At 45.8% G+C, this 12172-nt stretch overlaps 1 protein-coding gene across 5 annotated transcripts in view; it reads left to right on the top strand.

Moving 5' to 3' along the window:
• The window catches only part of ZFPM1 (zinc finger protein, FOG family member 1), a 119281-nt gene that overhangs the window by 48203 nt on the left and 58906 nt on the right, over positions 1-12172 (top strand). For all 5 annotated transcript variants that reach the window (XM_081872047.1, XM_081872044.1, XM_081872043.1 and 2 more), the window contains exon 2: positions 10697-10828. In XM_081872047.1, coding sequence (XP_081728173.1) covers positions 10697-10828 — 132 coding nt within the window. The remainder of the gene's footprint in view (positions 1-10696; positions 10829-12172) is intronic.

Raw genomic sequence — 12172 nt, 5'->3', positions numbered from 1 at the left:
CTCTCTCACACACAAACTGATCCACAGGACCAGGTGTATCCCACTTCTCCAGATAGGGAGCCTGTTCCTTTTCTCTGTCTCTCTGGCTCCCCTCCTTCCCTCTGTGGGTCTGATGGGTGTGTGGAAGGGAGGGAGAGGGAACAGAGAAACTGTCAGTTGTGCTGCCGAATCCCTGCCTCCCCTGATCTCCAGGCTGGTGGGAAAGTTTGAATCTGTTGCTATTTTCTAGCTGTTATCGCAGCTTCTTATCGCTAAGCTCTTGTCTACATGCCTACTTTCGGATAGTCCAGGGTCTCTCTCTTGGAAGGCTTGGCGGGGGGGGGGGGACTTCTATATATATAGATATAGTTGGTTTTTTTTAATTTACTGGATAAATGAGAAGGATCAAGAAAAGGTTTATTGTTCAGACGCTGAAAGAAGTTTAATTTGAGTGCAATGATCAAATAATTACTCTTCTAATGGTGATTTGTGCTGACCCATGTCTCTCTGCTTCCTGAAGCAAATATTTCACATGCCGTTCCTCTAGCAGCGTTTTATCCATGTGGTGCCATTGTTCATTGGATGGTACTTTATTTTATTGAATATCTTGGGGTGTGTGGAGTAGAGTACAGTAACGCCTAGGAGCTTAATTTGGCATGGGGGCGGGGGAAGAAGGCAGACTTGGTGCATTCACTGTCACATGTTGAGTTAAAATATCAGCTGAATATCCTTGCCAGATGGTCAGTTTATAGCACAACAAGGGGTTGTTGCTGTTTATTTATTGCATGGGGTCCAGATGTGTATCTCAAAGGAGCACTTCTGTTGCAGGAATATCACATTTCCCTAGCATCTGCCATTGTAATGCCGGTCCTGGGGGCTATGCTGTGCTTTCCTCAGAAAGCAGGGCTGTTGTAATCTGGAAGCACTTTTTGGGTTTTGCTCACACATGTGATGTGCACCTGTTGATGGTGCCTGCACTGTCATGAAAGATGAGCCCCACAGCTTTCTCTTGCCCGCCCCCCACCATGTGGCTGCCCCTGCTCAGACCACAAAGCTGTGACCCACACAGGTGCTGTAAACTAAGCAGTCCCTCTCTCCCTTTCACATTGCGTGTCTGTCTCTTGACTTTGACACTTTGGGTGCTTCCAGGGTTCTGAATACTGTATCAGTGGCTGGAAACTGCAGAAGGGAAAGGTGCTCTTCTGCTTGGGTCCTGCTTGCAAGTTTCACCCAGGCATCATATCTGCCACTGAGAACAGGATGCTGTGCTAGATGGGCCATTGGCCTGATCCAGCTGATCTCCTCATATGTTCTTATTTTCCCTATTGAATCCCTATGGGAGGGATTCAAGTGCATACTGGAAATTTAGCTTTGTGCAATTAAAGAGGAGTAATGTGCTCTTTCACACTAGCACAACAAATCAAGTTTAAAAATAGGACAAAAGCACTGACTTTTTGCAGCTGAGAAAGTGATGGAGAAGTGCATGGAAAAGTATCGGAAGAACAAATAAAGAACAGGAAGACTTGTATATGCCCCACAAGCAAATCAGAATGAATACCCATTATATAACAGAACCACCCTGGAAACAAATAAGAAATAATGCTTAATAAAGTTCATACATAATCTAACTACCATAAAAGCTTTCTGCAAGCAATTCCCAAGAAAGTTTACATTCCTTTGCCTGTGGTCTCTCTCTCCGCCCCCCCCCCCCGGCACCTTGCAACCTCACCTTGAGGTGGAAGGTGCTTCATCCAGCCTTTTAAAGTGGAAAGGGGTGAAGCTCTCTTCTCCTTTCCCTGCCCTCCAGGATCAGTGAACTGGACCTTGCACTGTTGCCTTTGAATTGGGACTTGCACGGCTATAATACAGCAACACAATCCTATACATGTCAAAAGTAAGCTCCATTAATGCTAGAGCAATCTCAGTGCAGGAAAGGGATGCTTTTAACAGATCATCTGGATAAACTTGGCCAGACTTGATGGAGCAATAGCTGGAGTGCTTAATCCCTATTAATACTTTATTGTTGCATTGACCTTGCAAAAAGACTGTGAGGGAAATGAGCAGGAAAACACCCAGGAGAGGTTGCAGTGAACTCATTGGGAGCTGAACCACTGGCCTTTCAACCCCAGTGCCTCTAATCCTTCTGCTTTGCTGGCCTTCATGTCTCTGGAGATCCCAGCCCTCTTCCCAAAACTGGTAACTGAAGGTCTTCCCATGAGGCAGTGGGAGACCTGCTCACCCAAGATCATTCTGGCACTATGACTACTGAGGATGGAGGGGGGTGGGAATCACCTTGTAGTCACCTGGCTGCTATACTACTCCAGGACTAGAAGCCTCCAATATTGGCTGCTGGGGAACAGCTGTGGTAGCAAGCTATTGCCCTAAAGCTCTGATCATGGGTTTTCCAGGGGCATCAGGACACTGTGGGAAACAGGACGGTAGACTAGGTGGACCTTTAATCTGATCCAGAATGGATCTTCTCATGGTCTTATGACTCCAAAATGAAACACATTTTGTGAAGCTGACAGGTTACATCCCTTTCCTGAATGGGCATTGCTGTAACTTAGAGACTAAGAACAGGAACGGTAAAGCCTGTTCTTAGCCTGCAGTTCAGCCAGGAGTTCAGTTGAGTAGAATTGGGCAAGCTCATCTTTTGTTGACTTGATGGCCCTTCTGCTCCCAAAATCACAATGAGGTCATCTGCTGAAGGCCATCTCTGTGAACCCCTGCCAGAGGCAATGGGAGCAGTGATGGAAAGGGAGCGCATTTTCTCCTTGTACAGCACCTTCCCAAGGGAGGGTCTCCTGGGGCCTGTGATCCTTTCTCTTCAGTACCAGGCAAAAGCCTTTTTAAAAAAATTCTCCCAGAACTTTGAAACATCTAAAGTTTTAAAATTATTCAAATCTGCTGCTGTTCATTAACTGCTGTCATCAGTTAATATGTGTGTGTGTGTGTGTGTGTGTGTGTGTGTGTGTGATTATTTTCTTTTTTAACACAATATTTCAAACATTCAAACCTTCATTCCACAATTTTGACCAAGATTCATACTGGGTATTGTACCCAAAGTCTATAGCCCATTTTGTCATCACTTCTTTAATTTCTTCATCTTTTGTGTGCCATTCTAACAACAAGTTATACATCTTTGACAACAATTCGGTTTGAAATCTGGATTTTTTGTTTTCAAAACCAATATTTCTTTTGTCTATACTAAATATATTGTTTACTTGATGATATTGCAACCAACCAGTAAATACTTCCCCTATTTGATCATATGGTTTAAGTCAGGCTTCCTCAACCTCAGCGTTCCAGATGTTTTTGGCCTACAACTCCCATGATCCCTAGGTAGCAGGACCAGTGGTCAGGGATGATGGGAATTGTAGTCTCAAAACATCTGAAGGGCCGAGGTTGGGGAAGTCTGCTTTAAGTTCATCATTTGGTTTTTTAATCTCACTGCTTATATATTTTTATATTGCATGCTCCCCTGAAATCTTATAGCAAAGGGCAGTTATGTATAAATCCAAGGTGGAGGAACATGTGGTCCTCCTGAAGTTACTGGACTACAGCTCCCATCATCCCTGACCACTGAACCATGGGTAAATAGCCTGGGATGATGAGATCAGTGAGTGTAACTGAGGAGTTCGTGAGCATTAAGGGGCACTACATCCATGCTAAACAACACTGAAGATGCCTTCTAAGGGTCCGTCCACACTGCTGCTTCTCCCGTTCCTAGAAAGCATGGCTGCGGAAGACATGATTGTCTCTTGTTATGGTTCAGTGCTAAACTGCAGGTTTTCCTGGGGGAAAGTGGTGGTGCAAACTGGATGATGGAACTCTTCCTTGAGCGCAGGGAACCTCCAGCCAGCGCAGAGATGCAACAAGTTCTTTGTGAGTTATCTCCCATCCCTGCCTGCCAGCCCTGTAAAGCATCCAACATGGACTCAGCTGTCTCTCAGAGGTGGTAATTAGACACACGGGGTAACTGATGAGCTAAATATGAACCTGACATCCTCCTCAAAATGGCTATTTCAAGGATTTGTCAGGGAATTATCTCAGCTGCCTTGAGCCTGAACAAGTTGACGGACAGCCCACACATTTTAGTATGTCGCTCCCTCTGTTCATGGCGCCTTTGGGAGAAAGAAAAGAGAGTTGGCGATCCAAAGTTCCTTTGTGTGAGTTTACAAAGAGACTGTGGCAAAGTCAAAAACTTGACACTGGCGTTCACAAAGCTGGAAACTTTCTTACTATTTATTGTGGAACTGCTGTATGTAACCTGTAATGCAAAATTTGAGCTTTAGCTTTAAAAACAAAACATGCTTTTAGGATAAAAATGTGTTTCCTTTGCATTGAAAGCATGAAAGCACATGGGTAATTTCTGTTAAATTTTGAAACGAGAAAGGGAGTTTCTGGTTAGCACACGTTGTACTTCCTAAATTGGTGTAGTTCCTTTCCTGTTTCTGTTATCCCTAAAAAACCTCATTTGTTCTCTACTATCCTACTGACCTTTATTCTGTGAATTCTATGAATTTTTTATTTCATGTTACAGGGAACTGTAATTCACAATTGCTTTAGTTATTTGGGGGAAGGGGGGAAAAGCAAAACAAAATGGTCAGCAAATTTAAACCAAGCAAGCCTATGCAGATCCAAATACCATGCAGTCTGTTGCAGAATTCTTGTTTTTCAGAATTCCTGTATTTCAGAAAACCTGGGGTGGTGGATAATTTTTCACACAGCATTTCAGATCTAACACTTTCATTCAGCATTATCTGATCTGCTGAGCAGAGTCTTTCTTGGCCGATAGCAGCAGGAGATCTCATACAAAGGACCCAAGATTGTCAGGGCTTGGGGAGAGGGGAGGAAGACCCCCAAACTAAGATTTAGGATCTATAGGAGATCTGCTGGTGTGTGTGGCTATATGTAATGGTCTATTGAGTGAAGTGCCTCATTGATTTGGCCCAGTTCAATCCCAGACTAATCCTAGTATTGTCTACTCTGGCAGGAAGCAGCTCTCCAGGAGTTCAAGTGGAGAGGACCTGACTACCTGCTTCTTTTAGCTGGAGATACCAGCGGGACGCGGGTGGCGCTGTGGGTAAATCCTCAGCACCTAGGGCATGGTCGGCGGTTCGAATCCCCGCGGCGGGGTGAGCTCCCGTCTGCGGTCCCAGCTCCTGCCCACCTAGCAATTCGAAAGCCCCCCTAAAAGTGCAAGTAGATAAATAGGTACCGCTTTCTAGCGGGAAGGTGTGCTGTGCTGGTGCTGGCTCGCCAGAGCAGCTTCGTCACGCTGGCCACGTGACCCGGAAGTGTCTCCGGACAGCGCTGGCTCCCGGCCTCTTAAGTGACATGGGCGCACAACCCTAGAGTCGGACACGACTGGCCCATACAGGCAGGGGTACCTTTACCTTTACCTTACCAGGAACTGGCCAGGGTCCTCCTGCCTGCCTGCACCAAGTGTGTGCTTTTACCCCCATGAGCAATGGTCCCTTCCTTGAGATACGTATGTTGGAGCTTTTGCAGGGCATGATCTGAGCATGTGTGCCTCTTGCATACTAGCCACACACACACACACACACCTGTGCACACCTGGTATTTTATTTTTATCTGTTAATGGAGGTGAGGTGGTGAGAACCAGTTAGTATCTGCACAGTGAAACTTTGTCGCATCATCTCAGATTTGTGCAAGTTCTTCCTTACAGTAGTTTTCAAAAAGAGAGAGAAATCCTCCCTTGTTATCAAAAAAGGCGGGGGGGGGGAGGGAGAAGAGGGAGGGAGCCCCAGTTAATCGTCTAAGCGGAGTATCTGGGAAGTGAGTGGGTTTCTGGGCTCATCCTCTCTCTGTAAAGCCAGCCTTCAGTAATTCAGTTTTAAAGCATGAAAAAAGGGAGTTGATGAAATTCCACTATCAGCACTGAACCAATATGCAAAATATCTCGCCGAAAATCAAATAGCTATTATGTTTTCATTTCCATTTCAGCGTATTTGCTTAATGAAGAATAGACAGATCAGGCCGACTGAGGGAGCCTGTGTGAGGTGATAACTCCGCTAGGCTTCCAGCAATCCCGCAGAAATGAGGCTCTGTTTGCTGCCTTGGCTTCTCTCTCTTCTCTTCCACCCCCCCCCTCAGTTTTCTTTCTTTTTTTCCTTCCCCCCTCCCTTCTGCCTTTTTTTAAAAAAAAAAAAAAAATCTACTAGCTCAGTTAACCCACACTGCTTGGCATGGGAAAGCTGATGGCATGTTTCTGGCTATCAGTGTTCTGCAAGAGCAAAGTATATGTTCAAAAACTATAAAAAGGTAAAGGTACCCCTGACCGTTAGGTCCAGTTGCGGACGACTCTGGGGTTGCGGCGCTCATCTCGCTTTACTGGCCGGGGGAGCTGGCGTTTGTCTGCAGACAGCTTCCTGGTCATGTGGCCAGCACGACTAAGCCGCTTCTTGCGAACCAGAGCAGCGCACGGAAACGCCGTTTACCTTCCCACAGGAGCAGTACCTATTTATCTACTTGCACTTTGACATGCTTTCGAACTGCTAGGTGGGCAGGAGCTGAGACCGAACAACGGGAGCTCACGCTGTTGCAGGGATTCAAACTACCAACCACCTGATCGGCAAGCCCTAGGCTCTGTGGTTTAGACCACAGTGCCACCTGCGTCCCTCAAAAACTATAGTATGCTTTTATTTCCCTTTTTTGAGAAAAAGAGGGAGGGGGATGTGTGCAGTAGCTAATACAGTGGTACCTCAGGTTACATACGGTTCAGGTTGCAGACTCTGCTAACCCAGAAATAGTGCTTCAGGTTAAGAACTTTGCTTCAGGATGAGAACAGAAATCGTGCTCCGGCGGTGCGGCAGCAGCAGCAGCAGCAGCAGAGGGTCCCATTAGCTAAAGTGGTGTTTCAGGTTAAGAACAGTTTCAGGTTAAGAACGGACCTCAGATGATTCTAGTGGCTGGTGAGATTGCAGTATGGCACAGGGATTAGAGTGCTGGACTCGGATTGGAGAGATCCAGGATCAAAACACCAGTTTGCCGTGAAGCTCGCTAGCTATCCTTGAGCCACTAGCCCCCCTCATCCTGCCCCACCATCTGCCTCACCTACCTTGCAGGGTTGTAGTGCAGATAAAACTGTCTTGGTGGCAATTGTGATGCGACTTCCTTTTGTCTATATTGAATCTCCTTTCGGTCAGTTTCTTTAGGCAGTAGCCCTAAGTTCTCATATTAAGAGAGATGGAGAAAAACTTTGCCCTGTCCGTTTCACCACACCACAAAGCCCACCTTCCCTTCGCTCAATGTATAACCCCCCCCCAGCCTTTCTTCATAGGCAAGCAGCTCCAGTTCCTGGAAACCACAGGAGGGGAGCAGGCTCTTTAACTGGGGTCCTGCTTGTGGGTTTCCCATGGGCAATGGGGGTGGCTGCTGTGTGAGAACAGGATGCTGAATCAGCAGGCTCCTTTTATGCTCTCTAGACCTTTGATCATTTTAGTCGCCCTTTTCCAGCTCCACAGTGTCCTTTTTAAGAATTAAGGGGTGGGGGCACAGGAATTGAGATAGAAGGGTTCTCTTGGAAGGAGCCCCCATAACCGTTGCTCATTTTACAGGCTTAAGACCACTAGGATTTGGATGCCCACAGTGAAGTTATGTCAGGTCCAAGTAAATGTGTTCTGAAAAACTTGAGCTTTTCATATTTAGTACGGATTACATTATTGAATTGTTTTTTTAAAAATGTATAGCCCACCCTGCATCTTGAAATCCCCTGGTGGGAAACAATAAAAGCAATACTCTGTTTGTTCAACAGCTTCTTTTTCCTCCTCTTTCTGTCCCTCCTCTTCTCTTCCCTGACCCCCAAAATATCTGGAGCTTTTATCCAACCCTCCTGGATCCCAAGATTTCCACAAGCATTGTGCACATATTTTCAAGGTTGCCTCCTTGGCCAGAAGGACCAGAAGCTTGTTTTTATTATTATTACCCTATTAATCATAATACAGTAGTACCTTGGTTTAAGAACAGCTTAGTTTATGAACAACCTGGATTAAGAACACTGCAAACCCGGAAGTAGGTGTTTTGGTTTGTGAACTTTACCTTGGAAGCAGAATATGTTGAGTGTGTTCCATTTGTAAATTGAGTCCCTCGCTGCTATGGGAAAGCATGCCTTGGTTTAAGACTTCCGGAACGGATCAAGTTAAATACAGGGGTACCTCAGGTTACATACGCTTCAGGTTACAGACTCCGCTAACCCAGAAATAGTGCTTCAGGTTAAGAACTTTGCTTCAGGATGAGAACAGAAATTGTGCTGCGGCAGCAGGAGGCCCCATTAGCTAAAGTGGTGCTTCAGGATAAGAACAGTTTCAGAACGGACCTCCAGAACAAATTAAGTACTTAACCTGAGGTACCACTGTAATAATAATGGAATTTTAGGTTTCTCAGGTGGTTGTGCTGTGCCGCCCATCGGGCTCGTTCAGGGCACATAAATACATACATACAGCCTCGCTAATGCAATGGACACCTGCCCCAGTGTTGATTGTTTTCTGGGGGCCTCTAAAAAAGAGAAGAGGTCTTACACCATTGCAGGGGTCAGTCTGCCCTTCCTGGGAGCTGGCAAGTGCTGCTGCTGGGGGTCCAGCACCCGCCTTCACCCTGAAAAGGCAAACATTTCAACGACAAAGGAGAAGTGGGCTGGCACGGGGGGGGGGGCGGCATTGCATGCGGTGCATTTCCCCAGACCTCAGCCACTCTCTATGACTCTAGGCATGTATATTTACGCTGGGAGAACAAAGGGCCCATAATCTATACAAAGCAGACAACAATGAGCGTGAATAAAGAGGCTGCCGGAGAAGGGAAGGCAATTTATTCTAATTCTACTAATTTCAGTTCCAGCACAATTAAAAAGGCTCTGATAATATTCAGAAACAATCGCCGGCTAACAAATCGTTTCTCTCGCTGTAAATGAAACATCGTTAGGCTAATTTTTTCTTTCACGCCTTCACGGCTCTCGGGTTCTGATAAAGTTAACCCCCTCCTCTTCCATCTCCTCTCTCCCCCCCCCCTCCACGCACACACAGAAACTTATTTCATCCAGATGAATAAGGCCAGAGAGAGAGAGAGAGAGAGAGAGGCCAGAGAATGGCAGACTTTGCACCACACAGAAAACCCACTGGCTTCTCTCGTTCGTTATTGTATTGCCCTCTTGGCAAATAGGGCTGGCCCAGATGTTTGGGCAGTGTCAGCATTGGCCATGGGGTGCACAATTAATAAAGGGGTTCATCATGCAAGCTGCTGGTGTGAAGTAGCCATACACCCCAAAATCCCAAAAATTCTCAGATGTGTCCAGGTGTACTTTTGGTGGGGAGTGGGAGTGGGGAGAGAGGCTTCCCACCATCCTTCATACTATCAAGAACAGGTGGGCATGGACAAATCTCTCAAGGTCAGTTTCTAATTTCCCCAGTCTTTAGTTCAGCTGCCCACATTTTCTGCATTGCATTTTTTTAAAAAGAAGAATCCTCCTGAAAATTCATGAATAATTTGGATCACATTTCTCTTAATCTACACATTTAGACAATTTCCTCTTAACAGAGTGTACTGGTGTACGTTATTTTTGTTACTAACTGCATTTTTGCTCACATTTTTGCGGCTTGTTTCCACCCCCCCCCCCCAATATTTGGAGAAGTGCAAATTTAGGAGAGTAGTTCACATATTTTGGTGGGGAAGAACACAACTCCCCCACCCCCCAATCTCTTAAAAAAAAACAACCCTTAAGGCAGCTGTGCCAAGGAGAGCCTAGGGGAGAGTTTCTGCCCTATTCTTCCAATTCATTGCCCCAGATATGCACGCAGCAGGCACCAGTCCCCAATAGCATCTCCCAAGTAGAACTGGGGGAAGGATTCCCTGCCTGAAACTCTGGAAAGCTGCTGCCAGTCAGTGTAGACAGTATTGAACTGGATAGACCACTGGTTTTATTTGGTATAATGCAGCCCCTTAAAGTCACACCTTTGGGTTTTGGGGAGGCATACGGAGCATTTGAATTTCTATTGCCGCTACTGTTTTTATTTGTAATTAAAGTCTGTAAGTTGTTTTATGCATGTTTGATTTTGGTTTACATTGCCCATGGTTCCACTCTGGGAGGCAGCTTAAAAAGACTTCAGATGAATGAATAGGAGGACTATGCTACGTCTGAGCCATGACAGATCTTGGGAATTCTAGCACAAAGCTTTTCTGTGTCCTTAATCTCCCAGTACTCCACCTCATTTTCTGTCCCCAAGTTCTAGTATTATGAGCGCCAGAGAAAAATATTCCTGTTTTCCTGGTGAGTAACATGGAGCCTAAGCAATTAGCACAAGGGCACTCACAGCCGAGAGATTTACTTGCTGCTGTTAAATTATTGCGACTCAGTGCACTATAAATCACCCAGGGAACACATTCTGCCTTCTGCCCACCACATCCCTAGACAATTTTATGCTTGCGCCCTGGTATACCTCTAGAGATAACTTTTTCTCCTCCTTTTCCAAACAAGCATGCAACCAAAATCCACCCATATGTGACAGAAGAGGCTGCTGTTTATTGCCAATATCCTCTCAATGCGCTATTGATTTGCCAGGAGACCTCAAACTCTGTGGATCGTTAATTGCACTGTTCTTGGTGCATTAAAAAAACAAATGTAGCATGTTATTTGAGCGTCTCTTTTAAGTTGGGCTGGTGGAATGCCTGCATAATTTCTAACCTAGTTTTGCTCTTGCAGGCACCTTTGGTGAGATGGAAGAAGGGGACGAAGTTCCTTTGGAGGACCACAGCCATTCGGAAAAGGAGGGAGGCGCTTCTGACCGCGAAGGCTCCGTGGAAGGCGATTTGTCCAGCTCCCCTTGCAGCGAAAGTAAGTTCCTTTCTTGTGCTGTGCCTTAACTTGCAGGTGGTGTTGGGGTCCAGCTCCCATCAGCCACAAGCCAGCGGGGCCAATGGTCAGGGATGAAGGGAGTTGTGGTCCAGCAACATCTGTGAGGCTGCAGGTCCCTCCCCCCCGCTCTGATAGGTGAAAGGATTGCTGTGGTCATTCTGTAGAGAAGGAAAGGCAATCTGCCCATGCTCAGAGGTGCAGTCTTTTATTACTCCTATTTCTCATATGAGAACAGAAAAAGATGCAGCTCAGTGGTAGTGCCATGGCTCAGCGGTAGAGCATGTGCTTTGCACACAGGGGGTCCCGGGTTCAATCCCCAGCATCACCAGATACCGAGGTGGGGATCCTGGAGAACTGCTGCCAGTCAGTGCATGCAATATTGGGCCAGATGGACCAAGGCTATGACTCTGTGTAAGGCAGCTTCCTGTGTTCTTCCACTGTCTGCAATCATACTTAGGGTTTGTAACATTTGCAAAGCAGATTGTGCACGTTAACTTGGAATCCTTACAAGAGACTTGTAAGATAGGTCAGTACTATTGTCCCCATACTGCAGATGAACAGCCTACCCTAAGGGCTGCTCACGGCTTCGTGGGAGAGGCAAGACTTCAACTGGGGATTTCGTAGCTCTGCTTCTTATAGCCTCTGTGCTGCTGCTGCTGCTGCTGTTGCTGTTGCAGCAGCAGCTCCCTGCTCTGGCTCAAATTTCAATCAATAAATTCTGCTCTCTCTCCACAGCAATTTGTAATCTAATTAAGAGTCTGAGTTTCTTGCTACTGCGCCTTGAAAGACTGCAGACCTGGCTAGGTAAATGCTGACCTAGAAATGCAAAACACACACACACCCTGCTTCTGTCTCCCAGCTTTTTAGAAACATGAGTTGGCCCAAACAATACTGACTGTCTTATTTGTCCATAGAAGCAGCAGGAATATTGAGGCTGTAATACTATGTGTGCTTACATGAGAGAAAAAGTCCCTAGAAAAGAGCAAGTTTAACTTCTGAGTGTTAATGTCGACAAGATCTAATTGGACTACTTTTACCTCTCCACACCTCCCTCCCTCCCTCCCTCCCCCTCCTCTCTCATTTATTGATCTATAAAGACATTTTTATTATTTAAGACAATTTTATAAATGATTAAATGTTACAATTGAAAATAGAATTTAAAAACACATTTCTCAAAAAGGAAATATGATAACTGCCCATGAGTCAACTCATCCTTCTGGAGAAGGCTAGACAAATAAAAAAGTTTGTGGCACCCAACAAAATGTGTGTAAATGTTTGAATGTTACAAAATAGCTTAGCAGCATGCAGCAGGAAAAATACGAT

The sequence above is a fragment of the Podarcis erhardii genome (genome assembly GCF_964252035.2).
Source record: "Podarcis erhardii genome assembly, chromosome: 7".
Taxonomy (NCBI): Eukaryota; Metazoa; Chordata; class Lepidosauria; order Squamata; family Lacertidae; genus Podarcis; species Podarcis erhardii.
Note: the sequence above shows the minus strand (reverse complement) of the source record. Positions and strands in the feature narration are given on the sequence as shown.